This window comes from Cervus elaphus, chromosome 32 (assembly GCF_910594005.1).
Source record: "Cervus elaphus chromosome 32, mCerEla1.1, whole genome shotgun sequence".
Taxonomy (NCBI): Eukaryota; Metazoa; Chordata; class Mammalia; order Artiodactyla; family Cervidae; genus Cervus; species Cervus elaphus.
Window position 1 is genome coordinate 9,218,998 of NC_057846.1, and position 24,304 is coordinate 9,243,301.

Here is a 24,304-nt window from a genome sequence, read left to right on the forward strand (position 1 = left end):
CCATACAAATTGTGAAATTCTTTGGTCTAGTTCTGTGAAAAATACCGTTGGTAGCTTGATAGGGATTGCATTGAATCTATAGATTGCTTTGGGTAGAATAGCCATTTTGACAATATTGATTCTTCCAATCCATGAACACGGTATATTTCTCCATCTGTTTGTGTCCTCTTTGATTTCTAGAAAGTTATTTTCTCATAATTTTGGAGAATGGTAAGTCAAAGATAAAGGTCCTGAAAAATTTGGTTCTTTGTAGGAACTCCTGGATTGTGTGTGGCTGTTATCTAACTGTGCTCACATGGCCTCTTCTGTGTGTGTATGTGTGTGGATGAGAGAATGGGATGTTTGTGTGTGTTTATGTGTAAAGAGAGAGAGAGCAAGCTAGTGTCTCTCCTTATAAAGCCACTGATTCTATCATGATGATTCCATTCTCAGTATTGCATCTAACACTACCTCCCTAAGGACCATCCACAAATATCATCTCACTGGGTTTGGGGCCTCAATCTATGAATTTGGGGAGGATACAATTCAGTTTATAGCAGACACATTGTTTCCAAATAAATTTTAAAACCGTCTTCTATCTGTACACCCTTGTTGTAGACACAGAAGAGCTAAGAAAGCTCTCTGGGAGAGTGCTCTTTAGACTAGGTCACCAAGGAAATCAAGTAATGATGGACAGAGACAACCTAAAGAGGAAATGAACTCTTCATGACCGTTTCAAAGAATAGAACAATGATGTTCAGAAATAGATTCTTGGGGGAGCTATATATTTGTTTCTTTGAAAGAGATGTAGTTAGAGAGTTCACAAGGTAATTTTTTTATCTTTCTTCCAAGGATAAATTTAAATCCTTTTGTTGAACAACAACAACCACATAACAATTAAACCAACAAATAAATAAGAGCAATTCAAAAACTAGAAAACCTTAGGGCAATAATATAGGCAGAACTGTAGACCTGAAGTTCTTCAAAATGAATAATAATGCTAATTGAACTCCAGCCTGCCTTGGGGTCCCTTTGGGGTGTGGCTGTAAGCTTTCTGATTCTTTTACTTGTGTCATACTCTAAGAAAGATCCCTTGGGATATGTCAGTGACAAAACCTTTCAGTTTGCTGCTGCCTAGACCTGTTTGGAGAAGAAATAGGAACACAATCTGCCCAGGTATAGTTTAGAAGAGTGTATTTAAAAATTGGGATACAAATGAACAATTTTAAAATGAATTATAATAGAATAATATATTTTAGAATAAAATATTTTGGATGACATTTTGGAAACAAGGGAAAATAATATTCCCTCTAATCTTATTTCAGTTATTTAGACATTGGTAGTTTGGAATGAAAAAAAAAAATGAAATCTCTGAGATAGAATCTATTCAAACATTTAGACAAGTTAGGCACTTAACTGATTAGATTGTAAACTATGTCAAAAGTCTCTTTTCCATTTTAGCAAATCTAGTCATTTTACCCAGAATGAGAGATGAGCACATTAAAATTAAATCATCATTGTGACCCTTAATATATTTGATACAAATAAAAGTATAAATTATGAATGCGGGCATAAATTGAAATAGTATTTCAAAAATTAATATTTAATTCATTATCACCAGGCATGTAGAAGGGGCTGTATTAAGAAATGAATTAAAAATTCATGGCACCCACCCATGGGATTGACAATCTATCAAAAGAGGAAATATGGAAACAGATGGAAATCATAAATGATATGTAAGTAAATGATGTATAAAATGTTTCTAAACACAAAAATGAAAACTAGTAAGTAACAGAGGAACTGGAATTTAAAGAAGTCTCTTTTTAGGAAAGATTGAGTTTTGATAGGCTTTGAAGAATAAATAGGGGCTTTTCTTCCAACTGTTTAATTACCATTCACCTGGTAGAGATAAGCATAGGATAAAACACATAGGAAGTAGGGAAAAATGGAAAGGCATACTGTAATTGAGGGTTGAAAAATAATTATTCTGTATGTTGACTGCAGCATAAGAGATATGAGTGAAATATGAATATAAATGATCATGGGATAGATCATAAAAGATAATATATAATATAATTTCAAATATATTGTCAAATATATGCATGTGCTACCTTTAAGATAAAATACAATGGCATACTGAAGCACTTCTAACTGCTAAACAGTGAAGTCTTAGCTGCTGTCTTGGAAATAGTAAACCAAACTTCCAATCAAATACTTGCTTAACTATTTCAAAGTGGAATTCATCTATTTGTGGCACCACTAACTAGGCTTTTAAACACTCTGAAGATTTCATGTAATGATCAATACCATCAAAAATTATCTTCTTCCCATAGAAAGTTGTAGAAACATCCATGCATGCACACTTAAAAAATATTTTTGACGTTGATAAAATAGGCACCACTTTAAATAAGGAAAATGAGGAACAAATTGAATTTTTGAAATGCTAAAATTAATGTATTTTGAGGGTGACAGAGCATTCAAATAAAGATCTCCCCATTTCATTCAGGGTTCTTTCTGCTGTACCATGCTTGGCATAAATCTCAATGAAATAATATTTTTCAACAGTTATCTCTTATTAGAAAATCAACTGTTCATTACTGAGACTTCATTGTACATTTTTTTCTCATAGATATAACAAAATAAGTGAAATCAAATAGAAATTTTGCATTTACTCTTTAATTTTTATTGGAGTATAATTTTTATTGGTTTACAATATTGTGATTTCTGCTGTTATACATATACATATATTCAATCTTTTGTAGATTCTTTTCCATATAGGCCATTTTGGAGTATTGGGCAGACTACCCTGCATTATAAGGTAGGTCCTTGTTAGTTATCTAATAGTGGGTGAGCTCTTGTATCAGAAAAACACAAGTTTGAAACCCCCTGTGCTACAGACTGGCTGTCAGCTTACTTCAGTTGCTTTGTCTCTCAAGGTCTCTTCCCTGTATATGAAATGGGCATATAAGAAGCAGAGTAGGGCTTCTCTCATTTTTCAGTGGTTAAGAATCCACCTGCCAATGCAGGGGACATGGGTTTGATACCTGGTCCAAGAAGAGCCCACATGCCTTGGGACAACTAAGCCCATGTGACACAACTACTGAGCCTGTGTCTGCAACAAGGAAAGTCAGAAAAATGAGAAGCCTGGGCACCACACAGAGGAGTAGTCTTGGTCACTGCAAATAGAGAAAGCCTGTGTAAACTGAGGAAGACCAGTGCAGCCAAAACAAATAAAATATCTATATTATATTAAAAAAAAAAAAAACAAAAACAACCCATGAGGTGGGCTATAGTCTTTCATAAAGTTGCCCATTCTCAGCATTTGCATTATAAACACATTTGTGAAGATTATGGAGCAATCCACGGTGGCCTCCCTGCAATAAGTATGAGTATAGAATAGATGGCTAGAGCATGCTGTTCATTGCTCTGTCAGCACTGCAGAATGTGGAGTTTGTATCATATATGCAAGTCTGCCAGAGTGATGTCACTGCAGGGGATTCATTTTCTTTTATATTATTAATGTTAGAATATTTTTAATAAAAGCAATAGCTTTAATGTTTTGAAAAAAATAGTGTTAAACTTTAAATAACCTAAGAGCTTTGAGCAAAGAGTCAATGTGGGCTGAATCCTATCTACAGCCGTTAATTTCATAAAATGCATTTGACTTGGGGAAGAGAAATATGCCTGGCCTGTAAAACATCTCCATTTACTCTTTGTCCCATTGCCAGACTTAAGGGTGCTAGCACTTTTACTGTTAGCATTTTCATGTGGATAATACCAATTACTTTAAAGGATAATAAGACTTGAATTTAATTAAGTTGGATTTCATTATCCTGTCTTCATCCAGGCATACTGAAGACACATGATCCAGATAAATTGCACCCAGGTGACAGAATTTGTTCTTGTGGGCCTCACAGATTGTCAGGAGTTGAAGATGCCCCTCTTTGTCCTATTCTTATCCATCTACTTCTTCACAGTAGCAGGCAACCTAGGTCTGATCCTAGTCATTAGAACAGATTCAAGACTCAACACACCAATGTACTTCTTTCTTAGTAACTTGGCTTTTGTTGATTTCTGTTAATCTTCTGTCATTACATCCAAAATGCTGGGGAATTTCTTGTACAAACAAAAAGTTATCTCTTTCAATGGATGTGCTTCCCATCTTGGCTTCACATGGCCCATGACTGGCCTTTATGACTGCCGAGTGTTTGCTACTGGCTTTCACAGCCTATGACCAGTATGTGGCCATCTGTAACCCTCTCCTGTATATGGTTGTCATGTCCCCAGGCATCAGCGTTCAGCTTGTGGCTGCCCCCATAACTACAGTTTCCTGGTTGCCCTATTTCATACCATCCTCACCTTTCGCTTCTCCTGCTGCCATTCCAATGTCATCAATCATTTCTATTGCGATGACATGCCTCTTCTCAGTCTCACTTACTCAGACACTCACTCCAAGCAGCTATGGATTTTTGCCTGTGCTGGTCTCATATTCATTTCCTCCCTTCTGGTTGTCTTTGTCTCCTACATGTACATTATTTCTGCCATCCTAAAGATGTGCTCAGCTGAAGGCAGATGCAAGGCTTTTTCCACCTGTGGCTCCCACATGCTGGCAGTCACCATATTCTATGGGACCCTCATCTTTATGCACTTACAGCCAAGTTCTAATCATTCCCTTGACATAGATAAGATGGCCTCTGTCTTCTATACAGTGCTCATTCCCATGTTGAACCCTTTAATCTACAGTCTTAGGAATAAGGAGGTGAAAGATGCCCTGAAAAAATTTATCATGAATAGAAACCAGGCTTCTATGTTCATGAAATTAAGAAAGTGACTTGAATGAATAAAAACGGAATTTTCTTCACAGTCTGATTTTTTTCTCTTAAGCTACCAAAATGCTTATTCTTAATACTGGATTTCTACATGTCTATTCATTGTGTAATAAAATTTTCTAAAGATTTTCACTTAGAATGAGATTTCAGATATAAAAGTGTCCATTAGAACTTTTTGCCAATTCTCTCATTTTCAAATGAAATTATATTAAAAAATAATTATTTGTTCCATAAGAATTTATACCAATATTTTTTTTTTTACTTCTCAAATGAATAATTGCATAACAAACCATTATCAGGATATGTAACTAGTTATAAGACAAAGATTTCACCTTTCCACCACATCAAAATCCCTGGGTCAGGATTCCCCAGTTCCATTAGCCATATCCCATATGAAGAGCAAAGATGCACATTGTACTTCTTTCCCTAATTTGCTAGTATTTTGGAAAAATATAACATTATAAAGTGAAGTGAAAGTGAAGTCGCTCAGTCGTGTCTGACTCTTTGTGACCCCATGGACTGTAGCCAACCAGGCTCCTCAGTCCATGGAATTTTCCAGGAAAGAGTGCTGGAATGGGTTGCCATTTCCTTCTCCAGGGGATCGTCCCAACCCAGTGATCGAACCCAGATCTCCCACACTACAAGCAGACGCTTTACTGTCTGAGCCACCAGGGAAGCCTCAAAATATAGAGATTTCTCACAGTTATTTGATAGTCTCACAAAGATCAGTTTTATCTTTAAACTTTCCATTGATCAGTGAAAAGTGAAAGTGAGAGTCACTCAGTCGTATCCAACTCTTTGCGGCCCCATGGACTGTATTCTCCAGGCCAGAATTCTGGAGTGGATAGCCTTCCCTTCTCCAGGGGATGTTCTCAACCCAGGGATTGAACCTAAGTCTCGTGCATTGTGGGCAGATTCTTTACCAGCTGAGCCACAAGGGAGGCTCTGACATCATAAAACTGTTCCAGAAATCAAGTATACTTCAATAAAAATAAGTTTAAATTAATGAATGAATGAATAAAGCTGCTCCATATTTATATATTTAACAAATTGTCTTTATTTTTTTTTTTTCAAATTGTCTTTATTGAGAAGAATACTACTACATCTTAAGTTTACCTGAGTCACTGATTTAATATGGCCTGGCATCTGGTCTGATTGCTGAAGACTAATTTTTAAGTGAACTGTTTTTGTTTTTTTTTTTTTTATTTTTAAACCTATGAGACCTTGTTATATTTTTTTCAGAGTATCTAAAAAAGGCCTAACTCAAGAATAGAATACCAGGGGCATCATATATTCTAAATTAATATACACAAAATAATTGAAACACCATAGATCATTTTCCAGTAGCAAGGATCCTATGCAGTTGTACTGGGCAAAACTTGGGTAAGTTGGTCATTACTGGGTAAGGTATAGTTTATAATATGATGAACACATTAGGCAATGCAGCCTAGTTCTGAAAAGAACACATTCCTTGTAGTCAAAGGATGGAATTGAACTGAGTGTGGGCTTCCTGTAGCTTATTTGTCAATTAAATAAGGATAGCACTACAAAATTTGGAGTCTTCTAAAGTACTGAATACACAAAAGAGTAATAATAAATCATAAGCATTTGCATATCATCTCTCTTGCTAAAGAACCTGAATTCTAGTCCCAACTATACTATACTTGAGAGGCCAATTTATAAATGAGGATTAACGTACACAATAGATAACTGTGATATAAATAGATAGATAGATAGATATAGATATACAGGTATGCATATATAATTTCAGATAAGTGTAATGATAATTTAACAGCTTGCAGTTATGCAGAAAATGGTTTTGAGTTTGTAATTTGCATATAAGTTTAATATATATTAATGAATGCATGTGTGTGTGTGTGTGTGTGTGTGTGTGCTCACTCAGTTGTGTCTGACTCTTTGCAACCCAATGGACAGTAGCCCACCAGGCTGCTCTGTCCATGGACTTGTTCCGGCAGGAGTACTGGAGTGGGCTGTCGTTTCTTGCTCCAGTGGATCTTACTGACCAAATAATCGAATCTGCATCTCCTGCATCTCCTGAGTTGGCAGGCAGATTCTTTGTCACTAGCACCACCTGTGAAGACCATATGTGTGAGTGTGTGTGTGTGTGTGCCATTTGAATGTTTAATGAAACATAACCAGAGAAAAGAAATATAGTATATATTTTAGTGAACCATAGAGATACAGGGTGGACTTAGTATACAGTTCTCAAAAGTTTCTTTTTTTTGTCTTTTCTTTAAACACATTTATCCACTATTTCAGTGGTTCCTGCAGCAAATTTTGAGTCTCTATTCTATATACTCAAAGCCTGTCATTAAAGTCTTTGAATTCACACTGTCCTGTCTTGGCAAGAAGGAGCTTTTACCGTGACATAGCTCTTCAATTAAAGCGTATAGATTCCTTGGTGTCTGAAAGCCCGAATCTGAATGCTAGGTCTGACCTTTGAGGAGTCAAAACATCTCAGACACTTATGTTTGCCTCCATCTCTTCAACAGTGTGAAGGTGAAACTAATAGCAAACACCCACTAAATCTATTGTCATGAGATCAAGACTATAGATGAATTTCTTTTCTAAATGTCATTCTATCAAAAATAATGTGAAACTATGAATTTATTTGACATAAACATAAATAACATGAATATGTAAGATGGATATAGCAATTTAATATTGCTAAACTCAATATTAAGTTAAGCTTTATGTTTAAATGTTTTGTTTATCATAGAAGTGGAATTCTGAAAACTATGTTTTCACTTTTATTTGAAGTTTCACATTTTTGTGAAAATTATGTTATAATTTTCATTACATAGCATTGTAACAGAGGACACTGTCATAATCATTAAAAAAAACCAATATTATCTTTTCACTAAGCATATTGATTTAGATATACTTTCATACTTTGTACATAACTATATTTCACCCTTTCCTTCATTGCATTGGCTAGCCCATTAAGAATAATATTTAGTAACTGTCATGATTGTCTTAATTCTAGTTGAAATGCCTAGTGTTTCATCTTAATATATTACTCTTAATATATTTGTGGCCATATCTTTAACTCTTAAAATATTTATCCTGCTACAATACCTATGATGCTGGAATTTTGTATACATGATGTACTATATTTTAATGCAAGATATTCTGTCTTCCTTAACAAATATCCTGAATACTGAGTGTGTTGGAATTCCTGCCTGCAGCAAATCCGTTCAAATCCAAAGCAGGCAGCACTGAAATCTGAGAATGGCCTATTGATCAGTGAAGATTTATCTTTGCAATATGGTCACCATAAAATAAACATGAGTGAAGTCCTTAATACACAAAGTGAAAGATTATCTGCAATAGATGTTCTGGAGATAACAGTATGATATGCTTCTATACACAATTCACAGCCAAACACAATAACTCAGAAGTAACTGAATTCATCCTCTTGGACTCACAGACAGCCCTGAGCTTGAAGCCCTTCTTTTTGTGTTCTTTTTAGTGATCTACTTAATTAGTGTCATGGGTAATCTTGGATTAATCATGCTAATTCGTGTCAGTCCTCAGCTTCACACAGCTATGTATTATTTCCTTAGCTTCTGTTGACTTTTGCTATACTTCTTCGGTCACTCCTAACACTCTGGTGAACTTCCTCCAAGAAACTAAAAGAATATGCTTACCTGCTTGTGCCACTCAGTTGTTTTGCTTTATCATGTTTGTGGTTTGTGAATTTGATATGCTCTCAGTCATAGCTTATGACGGGTATGTGGCCATTTGTAATTCTTTACTCTATACCATTGTCATGAACAAAAGGATCTGTATTCAGATGGTGTTCAGCACATTTCTATATAGCTTTTCTGTGGGCCTCCTACAAGCAGTTCTTACATTCCACTTATCTTTCTGTCATTCAGACATAATAAATCATTTCTACTGTGATGATGTCCCCTTGGTCGCCCTGGCCTGTCATGAAACCCATTACAAATATATCAAAAAGCTGTTACTGTTCACACTTGCTGGGTTCAATATCTTTTTCGCTCTTTTTATCATCCTTGTCTCCTATGTATTCATTCTATTTACTATTCTAAGGATTAAATCAGCTGAAGGCAGAAAAAAAGGCATTTTCTACTTGTGCTTCACACTTGACTTCCATCACTATATTTTATGGTCTGATCATCTTCACGTATATGCAGCCAGAAACAAGCCATTCCATGGATACTGATAAAATATTTTCTGTATTCTACATCGTGGTGATTCCCATGCTAAATCCTCCCATATACAGCCTGAGGAACAAGGAAGTAAAAAAAATGCTTTGAAGAGAACTATGGAAAAGTGTATTCTACTATAATTTAAGTGACCTATGCTCTAACTGAAAGCCTTTACATTTAGGAGGCAAGAAAAAAAGTAATTAAACAAAAAACAAATAGTTTTTCTGCATGATCATACCTTTAGTAACATACTTTCTAACACTGCAATATTTAAAAAGTGAAAGTGATAGTGTTAATCCCAGTCCTGTCCGACTCTTTTCGACCCCATAGACTGTAGGCTGCCAGGCTGTTCTGCCTAAGGAATCCTTCAGGCAAGAATACTGGAGTGAGTTCCATTCCCTTCTCCCGTGGGTCTTCCTGATACTGGGATAGAACCAATCTTCCACATTGCCAGCAGATTCTTTACTATCTGAGCCACCAAGGGAAAGTTAATATTAATACAGAAGATACACTTATTTTCTAATTTTTTAAAATTATTTTGTAAATTATAGCTTTTGATAATGCTGAATATTCATTGGAAAGATTAATATTGAAGCTGAAGTTCCAAAATATTTTGGCCAACTGATGTGAAGAGCTGACTCACTGGAAAAGACCCTGATGCTTGAAAAGACTGAAGGCAGGAAGAGAAGGGGATGACAGAGGATGAGATGGTTGGATGGCATCACCGACTCAATGGATGTGAGTTTGAGCAAACTCCAGGAGATAATGAAGGACAGGGAAGCCTAGTGTACTGTAGTCTATGGGGTCACAAAGAGTTGGACATGGTTAATGATTGAACTACAACAGCCATATTGAAAGATATAAGATTGAAATAAATTCAGTTGCAAATAGTGGTTTAAATTTTGTTTTGTAGATCACTTAAAATCTCTCTCTTTTTCATAGTGGAATTTTGACTTGAATGCTTCAATTCACAAATCTTACATGGTGAAAAAATATCATATCTTCTTCAGATTATTAAAGCAGTTTTCAATTATTAGAATGGTATAAAATACACTCATGCATACACACATACACAAACACACACACACACAGAGTAAGAGGAATCTGAAAAGAACTGTTGATTCTGAAACTCTAACATGGACATTGACATCAACACTAACAGAAAATCTCGCTTAAAAAGACTGAAACAGTAACTTGAATTTTAACAAGGGAAGCATGTCCTTCTGCACAGAGTAAGATCTATAGATCCAATAATAAAGTTAATTTGCTGATTTTTACTGAAGTTCTTTGGTCTTTGAAGACTGTCCTTGTTTTGAGTAACATACATTTATGACTATATGAAAACAATTACACTGAATATGTAAACTGCCTTGGAGAATATAGCTATATTAACAAGACTAATGAGCACAATATATCTTTCCATTTATTTTGTCTTTAATTTTATTCATGAATGTCATAGTTTTCTGAGAAAAGCATCTTTCTTTGAAACTCTGAATTTATGTCAAAATAAAAAGTTAAATAAGTCCTCTAGCATTTGTTATATAATTTTAATTTAATGTTTTAGTTGAACAATATCTTTTAACACATTCTTGTTTTGATGTTCCAATTCATAATCCTTTGTAACTTTAAAAGGCTATAACTTCTTGCCAGTAATATCTAAAAACAATATATCTTTCCTTATGAAATTAAATAAAACGATTCATCCATCTTTCCTAAAGTTTAGTTTACCATAATTGCCTTTTGTTTTATAAGGGTTTATTACTAGGATTGTAGTTTTCATTTGTTACAAACTGTTACAAAACAATGTACCATAGTTTTTTAGAAAACTTTAAATTGCAATTTTGTATAATATTTTAAAATGTCTGTATATTTCTTAATAACTTTATGATCAGTCTTAAAATTGTAGCCACAGTAATGAACATATCAAGGCCTCTTCTCAAGTATTCAACTCTTTTAAGTTAGGAGGATAAATACATCTCTTTTAGACCCTAATGTTCATCGCAGCACTGTTTATAATAGCTAGACTCAATTTCATTATGTTGGGAGGTCAAGTACTTTGCAGGCATGACAGAGGAAAACCAACCTCTGTATCCACTGTATCATTTTTATTGTGCCTGAAGTGCCTCCTGGCCCAAGCAGAGAAGCCTCAAATCAGAGCCACCACCTGTCAGATTCCGGGGCACTTCCACAGATTCCACTGTTCCTGCATCACTGTGTACCAAGTGCTATGTACTCCTAAGACGGGGCTTCTCAAGTATGTTTCAAGATCTTATAGACCCATGGTGATGATCTGTAAAAGGTAATTCAAAGCTGAAATAAATTTTTAAAATGGTTTATGATACAGTCTCTTGCTTGAAGGCATAATTCCCATCAGTGCAAAAGGAACTGGCATAAGTTTACATTATTTATTTAATGAGGTAACACTGGTTTATAATATCACATAAGTTTCAAGTGTACAACATTATATTTCAACATCTGCATACACACAGTACAAGAAAAGGGAGAATACATATATATGCCTACATGTGTGCTCAGTTGTTTTGGTCATGTCTCTTTCTGACCCCCTGGACTATAGCCCACGAAGCTCCTCTATCCATCGGATTCTCCAGGCAAAAATACTGGAGTGGGTTGCCATTTCTTCCTCCAGAGGATCTTCCCAATGCAGGGATCAAATCCATGACAACTGCATCTCCTGCATTGCAGGGATAATCTTTACCTCTGGAATAGGCATCCCTCTCCAGTATTCTTACCTGGAAGATTCCATGGACAGAGGAGCCTGGTGGATGACATTCCATGGGGTTGCAAAGAACCAGACACAACTGAGCATGCATACACACAATCACAAGATTCCAAACAACAGGGTGAGGTCAATCTTCATATAAACCTCAAACATGTTCTTCAGGATCCAACCCAAGTCCCCCAAAATTTTCCCCAATTTGTAGTATATTTGAGAAAGGCAGATGCCTTTTCAGTGACCTTACCTCTTGCCTCATGGCATTAACCCAGTACATCAGGTTATGTTAGATTGCAGAGACTTCACCTTAATCCATTTGGAGAAAGTCTAAGGCAAATTTACCAGCAACCACTACTTGCTTCCACTGTCTGTGGCCACAGATCTCTCTGTATGCAACTTTCCATGTGGCAGGCTAAACAACTAGGCCATTGGCAACAGCCCAGGAACTAAAAATACAATAATAAATACATAGCAAGTTTTTTTTTTTTTTTTTTTTTTTAAGGAATTCAGAATGTTGCACTTAAAAGAAGCTCCTGGCTAAGACTCCCTGGACACCAGCGTCTCCTTCAGGATGGGTGGGTCCTCCTTAACCCTGCAGACAGGGCAGCTTCAGGAGGCTGGTCATGCTCGGAGCTGATTGTTGATTGTGGGCTCTGAGTATTGCCATTCCTCAGTCTGGAGGCCATCCCTTCCTCCCATGGGAGACCACTAGTGGACCAACGTGTGCTGGGCATGGCCTGGGAGATTCCAGCTGACAATCTGACATACTCTGTGCTGGGATATGGTCAGACTGTTGTCCAGGCTAACCTCGCAGACTCCTGGTACAGGCTCCTGAGGGACTCGTTGGTCGGGACGCTGTCTCCACTGGCCGTGAGTGCTCACCAGAGGCCTGGTGACAGCACATGCTCTTGGGTGCCTTTTCCAAACCTCAGTCAACTCCCAGCTCGTAGAATTTTGTTTCTCACTCTTCCTTGACTCTTTCCCTTTGTTTTATTACACAAATAATCTCACCCTATATCACAGAAAGATTTTTTTCTTATTTGAGACAGAAAAGGATGGATTCAAATACATGATTATCTCTGATATCACAGGTTGGAGAGCCTGATGAAAAAGAGAGGTGTGGAGAGCAGTATCTAACTCTGTATTTTGCTGTTTGACCAGTTACAGCTTTCCAGCTTTGCCACTTTGTCTCTTTTTAGTCCATAACTAGAGTAAGGGACCCACTGCTCCATCTTTTGCAGAAGATTCAAACCCTGCAAGTCTTATCTTGTGCATGGGAATCCTCACTCAGTTCCACTCACTCATCACAATAAAAACCCTCAAGCAATTACTGGCTCCTCCTAGCCATATTTTCAGATCAGATTTGGAGTTCACCCTCTTCTCCCTCAGTTCAGTTCAGTTCAGTCACTCAGTCGTGTCCAACTCTTTGCGACCCCATGAATCACAGCATGCCAGGCCTCCCTGTCCATCACCAACTCCTAGAGTCTACCCAAACCCATACCCATTGAGTTGGTGATGCCATCCAGCCATCTCATCCTCTGTCGTCCCCTTCTCCTGCCCCCAATCCCTCCCAGCATCAGGGTCTTTTCCAATAAGTCAACTCTTCACATGAGGTGGCCAAAGTATTGGAGTTTCAGCTTCATCATCAGTCCTTCCAATGAGCACCCAGGACTTATCTCCTTTAGGATAGACTGGTTGGATATCTTTGCAGTCCAAGGGACTCTCAAGAGTCTTCTCCAACACCACAGTTCAAAAGCATCAATTTTTCGGCCTTCAGCTTTCTTCACAGTCCAACTCTCACATCCATACATGACCACTGGAAAAACCATAGCCTTGACCAACGGACCTTTGTTGGCAAAGTAATGTCTCTGCTTTTTAATATGCTATCTAGGTTGGTCATAACTTTCCTTCCAAGGAGTCTTTTAGTTTCATGGCTGCAGTCACCATCTGCAGTGATTTTGGAGCCCCCCCAAAATAAAGTCTGACACTGTTTCCACTTTTTCCCCATCTATTTGCCATGAGGTGATGGGACCAGATGCCATGATCTTAGCTTTCTGAATGTTGAGCTTCAAGCCAACTTTTTCACTCTCCTCTTTCATTTTCATCAAGAGGCTTTTTAGTTCCTCTTCACTTTCTGCCATAAGGGTGGTGTCATCTGCATATCTGAGGTTATTGATATTTCTCCTGGCAATCTTGATTCCAGCTTGTGCTTCTACCAGCCCAGCGTTTCTCATGATGTACTCTGCATAGAAGCTAAATAAGCAGGGTGACAATATACAGCCTTGATGTACTCCTTTTCCTATTTGGAACCAGTCTGTTGTTCCACGTCCTGTTCTAACTGTTGCTTCCTGACCTGCACTAGAAAGTCCCATTATGTGAACAAAACTCATAATATCTTTTCTTCTTAGGTGTGTGGTATCATCAGGCTGGCCATCTAAAGCAAGTTGTGGATGGAGAGGTCCATATATTTCTGTGAAATGTCAATTGACCTCTGATTTGTATGTTTTGTCTTCTAGATACTGAAGGGAAAGAAATGAATACTTTTAATCTTTACTGCTGAACTGAAATGTCAATCATAATATTGATTTGAACATTAATCTCAGAAGGAAGGAATGAAAGTTACTTTTGGGAAATTCATTTTTATCCAATGGTTTCCAAAAACTGCTACTAAATACAAAACCCATAGATATAACATTTATTTTAAATAAATTCATAATCTTAATATAAAGCCAATGCAACAGACTTCAAAACAAATAATCAAAGCAGACATAGCAACTAATCAAGTTGTTTTCCCAAAAGAGATCATTAAAATATTCCTTTACTCTAGATTCTTTAAGCATAGCTGAAAAAGTGATCTACCATTTCAAGGGAAATAGCTTTTCCCCCAATTACTAAACATTAAATAATTATGTTTGTGTATGTATAATTATATTGTTTTCAATGTTTGTTAAAAAGAATGTAGTACAAAAAGAAATCTCCCTGAGGGACTGAGAGGGTAAGAGGCAGGAAGGCCAGGGGTCTCCAAACAGAGGAAATAGGCTGCAAGTGCCAGACATTTTTATCTCTCTGAAGCAGCAGGAGGAAACAAACCAGGGATATATATTTTTTTTTCTCTATACAAATTTAAAAGGAGGTTTCTCTTAAAATGCTGTGTTGCCATGACACCTGGTTTCACCTGAAGCTAACTACTCTCAAACCTTGAGTTAACCAATACATTTCTTTTTCTTATGGAAATGTTGTCTTAAGCTATGTTAATGTACCCCAGACTCTATCTTCAAGTTGGTTCCCCCAAATGGCCTAACCTATTTACTCAGATATTGTTCCCTAATCTATGTAAATGAAGCTATTTGTTGGTAATCTGCCCTCTACAAGATTCAAGTCAGTCGTTTTATGGCCAGGAATGAATTATCTGGTGCCATTCTAAATTCTAAGACGTCCCTTTCTTTTCATTAACAGACTGTGAGTGACCATATAACTTACAGCTAAAGACTAGGAGGGGGGTACTCTTTTGCCCCCTTCTGATGCCTATGTCAGAAGCTTTCTCTATCTCCTTTATACTTTAATAAAACTTTATTACACAAAAGCTCTGAGTGGTCCAGCCTCGTCTCTGGCCCCAGATTGAATTTGTCTCCTCCGGAGGCCAAGAATCCTGGCATCTTATCATTCAGTAACAACCTTTCAGGACTACATACATAAAATACAAAGTTGTCTCATAAATACCCAGGCAATTTTAAATATTACTGGCCTCACAAAGATTCCTTTCAGGTACACTGAACTATTTAGGGGTTTGTTGTTGAACTGAATGATGGCATATTGAATATTAAAAGGCATCAAGTAGTAGAAAAATGTGCTCAATTCCCTTTTTTGGGGAAAGAATTTGAACTTACAAAAATATAACTTTACCCACTTAATCATTTAGGGATAATTATTGACCATCTTTTGTATACTAGGTGCTGTTGGAGGTAAAGATTAAATTGAATATGAAATAGAAATATTATTTCTTGCCAAAAGGAGTTCATGCTTACAATGTGTTATAGACATATTAATAGTTGTCTTCAATATAGTGTGGTGAATATCATGAAGGAATCAGTGGCTGTAAGAATGTTTATATGAGGTGGACTTAAACTCCCTTGAAATCCTCTAAGAGGAAGTGATTCAATAGAGTAGAGAAAATCAAGTAGAAAGAAAATCAGGCAAATAAAAAGAATGATGGCAGAGGAAAAGTGTTCTAGGAAGAGAATAAAGGATGTATAAAATTCTGTCTCATATTTAAATACATACAGAAATTTGGAATACTCATAACATAGTAACTAGACAAAAGAAATGTTTCAGGAGGCACCTGATCTGAGATGCAGAAATGAAGTTTTCAAGGGCTATGTTGGCTATGAGAAAGAACTTGAAGTTTATCCAAACGGTGATGGAAAGACACTGAAGGATTTCATCAGGACAAAATAAGAATAAAGTTTCTGTAAAACTTCATATAAGCTGAAAATTGAGGAACAGAGAACAATAAGACTGATTGGAGGCAAGACTAAAAGTTAGGTTTCATTTGGAAACACACACACACACACACACAAAGTACCATTGTGCTTGAACCAATAAAGCAAAATATATGACCAGATTTGAAAATTGTGTGAAGGATAAAATTTTTAGTGTTGTCATTGCTTAGTCACTCAGCCATGTCCGACTCATTGGAGTAGCCCACCTGTAGCCCACCAGGTTCCTTTGTCCATGGGAATTCCCAGGCAAGAATACTAGAATGGGTGGCTCTTTCCTTCTCCAGTGGATCTTCCCAACACAGGGACTGAACGTGCATCTACTGTGTCTCCTGAATTGACAGGAGGATTCTTTATCAGTAGTAGACGGGCAAATTGAACATTAGCATGAGGATCAGGGATGCATAGTAAAAGAAATTGCTCTCTGATATGGGGAGCAAATGGATAGTGACACTGTTCATTGCGACTCTTTGTGACCCGGTGGACTAGAGCCAACCAGGCTCCTCTGTCCATGGAATTCTCCAGGCAAAAATACTGGAGTGGGTTGCCATTTTCTCCTCCAGGGGATCTTCCCAACCCAGGGATAGAACCTGTGTCTCTTATGTCTCCTCAGTTGACAGGCAGATACTTTATCACTAAAACCATCTGGGAAGCCTGTTCATTGCACTAGAAAATATATACTCCAAGTCTTGAGTTTTGGGTTCTATGTACAGAAATATCAAGTTCTTTTCTGTGTGTAGTAGTTTGATAAATATCTAAATGGTAATTTCTGAGAGATATTTAGATGTATAAAGCTGGAACAGAAAGAGGTAGTTGGAAAAATAATTTATTAATCTATTTGTTCATAATCAGCAAATAGATGCCTATTGAGTACATAGGATTGGATAATTGATCAAGAAGGTATCAAAATGGGAGGAAGGACCTTTGGAGAGAACATGAAGAACATGCCATCTAAAGCACAGCAATAGGAACAGACTCCAAGACTGAGAATCAAAATGAGCAAATGAACTCAAAAGACTGCTTTGCTTTAAAGCCTTATTCAATAGAGTTCAGGGCTACAGTGCTGCCAAAAAATGCAGGTTTTATTGGATTTGCAAATAGAGAAGTTGATACTAAACATGTTCAGAGAATTTTTTTTGTTTGTTTTAATGAGAAAGAGAGGTGGATTACACCTTGTTAAGTTATAAATGGAGCTTCCAGGGTGGCACTAGTGGTAAAATAATCTGCCTGTCAATACAGGAGACATAAGAGACGCAGGTTACATATCTGAGTTGTGAAGATCCCTTGGAGTACGAAATGGTAACCCACTCCAATATATTTGCCTGGAAAATCCCATGGACAGAGAAGCCTTGTGGGCTACAATCTGTTGGATCACAAAGAGCCACTCCAATGGCAGAAAGTGCTTCTTGATTAGGGTCAAAGAAGAGAGTGAAGAAGCTGGCTTAAAACTCAACATTCAATAAACTAAGATCATGGCATCCAGTCCCATAATTTCATGGCAAACAGAAGAGGAAAAAGTGGAAACAGTGACAAATTTTACTTTCTTGGACTCCAAAATCATTGCGGATGGTGACCGCAGCCTTGAAATTAAAAGATGCTTGCTTCTTGGAAGAAAAGCTATGGCACATCTAGGCAGCATATTAAAAAGCAGAGACATTACTTTGCCAACAAAGGTCTGTATAGTCAAAGCTATCATTTTTCCAGTAGTGTATGGATGTATGGATATAAAAATTGGACCATAAAGAAGGCTGAGCACCGAAGAATTGATGCTTTCAAATTGTTGTGCTAGAGAAGACTCTTGAGAGTCGCTTGGATTACAAGGAAATCAAGCCAGTCAATCCTAAAGGAAATCAACCCTGAGTACTCACTGGAAGAACTTATACTAAAGTTGAAGCTGCAATACTTTGGCAACCTGATTCGAAGAGCAGCCTCACTGATAAAAACCCTGATGCTGGGAAAGATTGAAGACAGGAGGAGAAGAGGGTGAGATAGGATGAGATGTTTTGATGGCATCAATAACTCAAAGGACATGAATTTGAGCAAACTCTGGGAGATAGTGAAGGACAGGGATGCCTGGCATGTTGCAGCCCATGGGGTCACAAAGATTCAGATACAACTTAGCAACTGAAAAAGCTATAAATATATTTGAGAAGTTGGGGACAGATAACTACTCCAATAAGTTTGGTTGAAAATTGGTGATGGGAACGGAAAGAAAAAGGAGCAATCAAGGTAAGTTTTCAAGGGGATATCAATCCAAATTTAACATGGGAGGAGATTTTATATTTATTTTATCACGTTTTTTACTGTCTTGAAAATCTCTAAGGTGCATGTGAAGTAACCTGAGACAATACAGTGATAAAGGAAAATCATATTAACTTATACTCTGCCCTTTTGAGAAAGGATGGGGACAAATTCAGTTGTACCAGTTTTTGAACACTGAGAAGCCACCTTGGGTTTATATAAATCTTCTGCAAAATGAGGTTCTTCTAAATGCTGTTCAAATGCTATTCACTTGGGACCATTTGATACTTCAAGATAGAGCTTAAAAACATATATCTTAATTACTTAAAAACATTTTACAATCTGGAAAATTGTTCACTAGTGTGTATTTTCCCAAAAGATAGCCAGAAAACTTCACAATGCCATTTTCCTAAAGATCAATATTGTGTATGTATATAAAAAAATAGAATATGAAGAAAAACAAAATGAAAAAAACTTTTAATATTATACCAAACTGGTTCCCTAAAGAAACATACTGTTAGTATTTTGATTTTTGACTTACACTTTCCATGCTTGATTTTGCTAATTTTTAATATTCTTATGAAATGATAAAATGACAGTTCTGTGAAAGAAATTTACAACTTAAGAAATTATGTTAATGTATTTGCTATCAAAGCCACTTTATATCCTGAATGTTTTTTTTTTTCTTTTCTTTTCTTTAAAGAAAAGTACAACACAGGTTTTGCTATTGCATTGATTATAAAATTTTAATTGAAATTCTCCTTTTCTTCTTTTACAGCTTCTTAATGGAATTTCCACCTGGACCAAGTGTTTTTTACAGTAAATTCTCAAGTACATCTACACATAATTTAGAGTCCTTACCAAGATTCTACTTTAACTGAGTTTGGCATAACATCCTGGAGAGCCAGGGATACCTTCTCACACTTAATCATTCCTTACAAAGTCAAGATTATCCAGAGTGTGTGCTCTGGTGGAATTTACTGTAGAATTGTTTATTTCATGGCAGAAAGCAATCATTCAGCAGTTACTGAGTTGATCCTCTTGGGCCTCACAGATAACCCAGAGCTTCAGTTCATTTTCTTTTGTATCTTATTGTTAATCTACTTGCTTACTTCCTTGGGTAATCTTGGTTTGATTGTTCTAATACAAGTGAGTCCTCAACTTCACACACCCATGAAATTTTTCCTCTGTCATCTGGCTTTTGTGGATTCTTATGGTTCCTCCATCATCACACCAAACACCCTTGTGAACTCTTTTCGAGAAATTAAAAGCGTGTTACTTTGTGCATGTGCCACTCGAGTGTGTGGCTTTATCACATTTTCAGTTTGGAAATTATTAATGCTGACTGTCATGGTTTATGATCTGTATGTGGCCATATGCCACCCTTTACTCTTTGCAGTTCTCATGCCTCGGAAACTCTACATCCAAATGGTCACTAGCTCTTATATTTATGGATTCCTGGTGGGATTCATACAAGCAGTGGCTACATTCCACATGGCTTTCTGTGACCCTAATGTGATCAACCAGTTCTACTGTGATGATGCTCCCTTGATTGCTCTGGCCTGCTCTGATACGCAAGTCAAAGAACTGATGTTATTAGTCATTGCAGGATTCAAGGTCTTCTGTTCTCTTCTCATTGTACTCATATCCTATGTGTTCATCATCTTTGCCATAGTAAGGATCCATTCTGCTGTAGGGAGACAGAAAGCCTTTTCTACCTGTGCCTCTCACCTGTTTTCTATTACTATGTATCATGGGACCCTCAGTTTTATGTACCTGCAGCCCAAGTCAAGCCACTCACTAGATAAAGACAAATTTGCCTCAGTTTTCTATGATGTGGTTATTCCGATGCTAAACCCATTGATCTACAGCTTGAGGAATTGGGAGGTAAAAAATGCTTAGAGAAAAATTATTGAAAAGATGTATTTGAATAAAAAATAAGAATTGTATTGTTACTAAAGATATGCTGGGTATATATTTCAGTTCAGTTCAGTCTCCCAGTCGTGTCCAACTCTTTGTGACCCCATGAACTGCAGGACACCAGGCCTCCCTGTCCATCACAAACTCCCGGAGTTTACCCAAACTCATGTCCATTGAGTCAGCGATGCCATCCAACCATCTCATCCTCTGTCATCCCCTTCTCCTCCCGCCCTCAATCTTTCCCAGCATCAGGGTTTTTTCAAATGAGTCAGCTCTTTGCATCAGGTGGCCAGAGTATTGGAGTTTCAGCTTCAACATCAGTCCTTCCAAAAAACACCCAGGACTGATCTCCTTTAGGATGGACTGGTTGGATCTCCTTGCAGTCCAAGGGACTCTCAAGAGTCTTCTCCAACACCACAGTTCAAAAGCATCGATTCTTCAGTGCTCAGCTTTCTTTATAGTCCAACTCTCACATCCATACATGACTACTGGGAAAACCATAGCTTTGACTAGACAGACCTTTGTTGACAAAGCAATGTCTCTGCTTTTCAATACGCTCCCGAGGTTGGTCATACCTTCCCTTCCAAGGAGTAAGCATCTTTTAATTTCATGGCTGCAATCACCATCTGCAGTGATTTTGGAGCCCAGAAAAATAAAGTCAGCCACTGTTTCCACGTCTATTTCCCATGAAGTGATGGGACCGGGTGCCATGATCTTAGTTTTCTGAGTGTTGAACTTAAGCCAACTTTTTCACCCTCCTCTTTTACTTTCATCAAGAGGCTCTTTAGTTCTTCTTCACTTTCTGCCATAAGAGTACATATTTAGGACATTTTAAATCAAGGCTTGTATAATTATTCAGTCTCAGTAGGCAGAGGAGCATTTGTCCTTTGTGACTCAGTTTGCTGATGTCTTATTTCCTCCTTGAAAACAGATATTTTCTTATTTTGACTTACACATAGTAGATATCTCATAAATATTTTAATGGTTGAATTCTAAAAAAGAGATAGAAACTATCCATTCTCTTTGAACATAAAATGCTTTGTCAATAAAGAAAAATAAAGCATTTTAAAATCATAATTTTGCCTCATTTCTCTCTAATATTGAGGATTTTAGGCTATTTTGAGAGACATGAGCAATGCAAATAGTATTAACACCATGTAAATTTTTTCCTCCATGTTGAACCAAAGTTAAATATAATATGTTGCTTGGTTAAAATGTTTTGTTTTTAAAATGTCCATAAAATGAACTTATTATTATCTTTACAGCATTACATTTATAAGGTCGGGAATTTTTTAAAAGGCTTTATTTTTCAGAGAAGTTTATGTTTACAACAAAATTGAAAGGGAGATGCAGAGCTTTGTCTTATACACCTTACTGTCACAGATGCATAACCTCCCAGTTATCAACACCACTCACCAAAATGGTGCACTTGTTACAATAGATGAATCTTCACTGATGTATCTTAATCATGCAATGTCTATGATTTACCTTAGGTTTCTCTCAAGGTATTGTGCATTTCATGATTCTGGACAAATGTGTAATGATTTAATCCATCATAGTACTACTGCACAGAATATTTTCACTGTGCTAAGCATCCTCTCTGCTCTGTCTATTCATCTCGTCCCCACTGCCCTCACCCATGGCAAACATTGATATTCTGATTGTCTCTGATGTTCTGCCTTTTCCAGAATGTCATAGAGTTGTAATTATATAGTACGTAGCCTTTTCTGGTTGTCTTTTTTCACTTAGTAACGTGCATTTAAGGTTCCTCTGTGTCTTTTCATAGCTAATAGCTCATTTCTTTTTAGCTTTGAATAACTCCTTTGTCTGGATTTACCACAGTTTATTTATCCATTCACCTACTGAAGGACATCTTGGTTGCTTCAAAATTTTAACAATTATGAATAAATCAGCCATAAATATTGTCATGCATATTTTTATATAGATGCATGTTTTCAAATCCTTTGGATAAATTGCTGACTTGTATGCTAAAAAAATGTGCTTATTTTTGTATGAAACAGCCAAACACTCCTGGTTGAACATTTTACCATGATCATTTAGGTATTGTCCCTTCTATGTTCAGCCTGCACTTTAGCTCCACTGATTACTTCTGGGTGCAGTGACATAAATTTTATTCTGCCTAATTACTGATAAATTAATTGCCCTGTCTTTGTTAATTTATATTGTTAAATTATATTATTTTTGCAGTTTCCTCCAGCAGTGGCATTATCACTGGACACAGACATTCTAAAAATGCCATATGAATTCCTATGTTTCATTTATTTTTTCCTGGCTCCATTGTGCATGTGTACCCCTAACTTCTTCAGTTAATCTGAGTTCATTACCTCAACTGGCACACTAAGTCATTCCTTTTCTGTCAGTCTGTTGGTGTGAAGGAGTCAAAGATTCCAGAGGGAGATGTGATGGCAGAAACATAGACTGGAGTGATAACAGCTGTGGCTGAAGGGGGACTGGGAACCAAGGAATATGGGCAGCCACTTGAAGCCCCCAAATTTTAAGGTTTTCAATTCTATCATCCCATAGAGTTTTTCCTGTCTGTTTCTGTAAGAGTCTTTGGGCAGAGAGCACAGGACAGCAGCTGCTTCTGCCTGAAGGAAGCTCTCTGGGTCATCACCAGGACAGATCATGTGCTGCCATTTACGGAACAACAAGCCATTGAGCTGAGGCTTTGATAGAAAACATGAAGTTCAATCACTGAGTATGTGCACTCCAAAAGATTTTGATTCTACATCCCTAGAAACAGAACTTGTTTTTACATTTAAATAGAAATAGAAAAATACTACTCTGCTTTGTGTTATAAATGGAGAAAACACACATTTATCAGCACACCCATATATATATATATTTTGTTTTTACATTTAAATAGAAAAATACTACTCTGCTTTGTGTTATAAATAGAAACAGAACTTATTAAAACACATTTCAACGGTAAAACACTGAGGAATCTACTCAATACTCTATAATGACCTATATGGGAAAAGAATCTAAAAAAGAGTGAATATACGTTTGTGTATAACTGATTCACTTTGCTGTATACCTGAAACTAACACAATTTCAACTATACTCAAATAAAAATCAACTATACTCCAATAAAAATCAACTATACTCCAATAAAAATCAACAAAAAACAAAACAAAACACACACACACAAAAAAAAAAAACACTACTTGAGTTGCTAGTGCAAATATTTGCCCTCTGGGATTCTCATCCTACAATCCAGACAGCCTAATATTGTGGGAATAGGACACATAAAATGAGAAAGTTGGTCACAGGATGTAATGATAAGAAGGATCGATTCTACTGTCATGTCTTTGTTTCCAGACCCATGATCCTATGCTGTTAGGGACACTAAAAGTTATGTTCTCATCAGTTCTTTACCTACAGTGTATCGTGGAAGACACCAAAGCACCAAAGCAGCCAATTCGTTTTCTGAGCTGGTGACTTGGTTGTGTTGTCAGGTTGCCATTCATGAATCCAGTCAAGCCAACTGAATCTTGACAAGAGATAACCTGTTAAGACCATTCATTATATGCCATGGCCATGTCAAACTTTCATTGCTGTAGAGTGAGTGTATTTCTTCTGAGGGAATATTGTATGGCTTATTATTTCAAGAACAAAATGCCCTTTAAACTATAGAAAGATGACACATCCTAGGACAATGGGTCTTAGGAAGAAAAGTTCCTTTGCAATCTATTGATTTCAGTGAGGACAAACTGCTGTCCCATCCAACATTGAAGGGAACTGATATAACTGTTTTATCATGTGCTTCTGATTTTTATCTCAAAAGAGGGGTGCCACACTCAGGACTATGCATAGGTCTCTGCTTCTCATAGATTGGGCACTTAGCATTGGTAGCAGTAGGAAGGAGTCATGTTTTTGGTAACACAT

General features: G+C 36.9%; 1 protein-coding gene and 2 pseudogenes across 1 annotated transcript; all 3 read left to right on the plus strand.

The window, feature by feature from the left end:
• The first annotated feature begins 3,841 nt into the window (after nucleotides 1-3,841).
• Nucleotides 3,842-4,810, plus strand: LOC122687711 (annotated as a pseudogene).
• Nucleotides 4,811-8,181: 3,371 nt separating this feature from the next.
• Nucleotides 8,182-9,112, plus strand: LOC122687731 (annotated as a pseudogene).
• Nucleotides 9,113-19,474: 10,362 nt separating this feature from the next.
• Nucleotides 19,475-20,377, plus strand: LOC122687777 (olfactory receptor 5AL1-like). The gene has a single exon (XM_043893406.1). The coding sequence runs from the start codon at nucleotides 19,475-19,477 to the stop codon at nucleotides 20,375-20,377; it is 903 nt and encodes a 300-aa protein (XP_043749341.1).
• The last annotated feature ends 3,927 nt before the right edge of the window (nucleotides 20,378-24,304 follow it).

Coding starts and splice junctions, on each gene's coding strand:
- LOC122687777 (XM_043893406.1), top strand. CDS start 19,475: ATGGCAGAAAGCAATCATTCAGCAGTTACTGAGTTGATCCTCTTGGGC.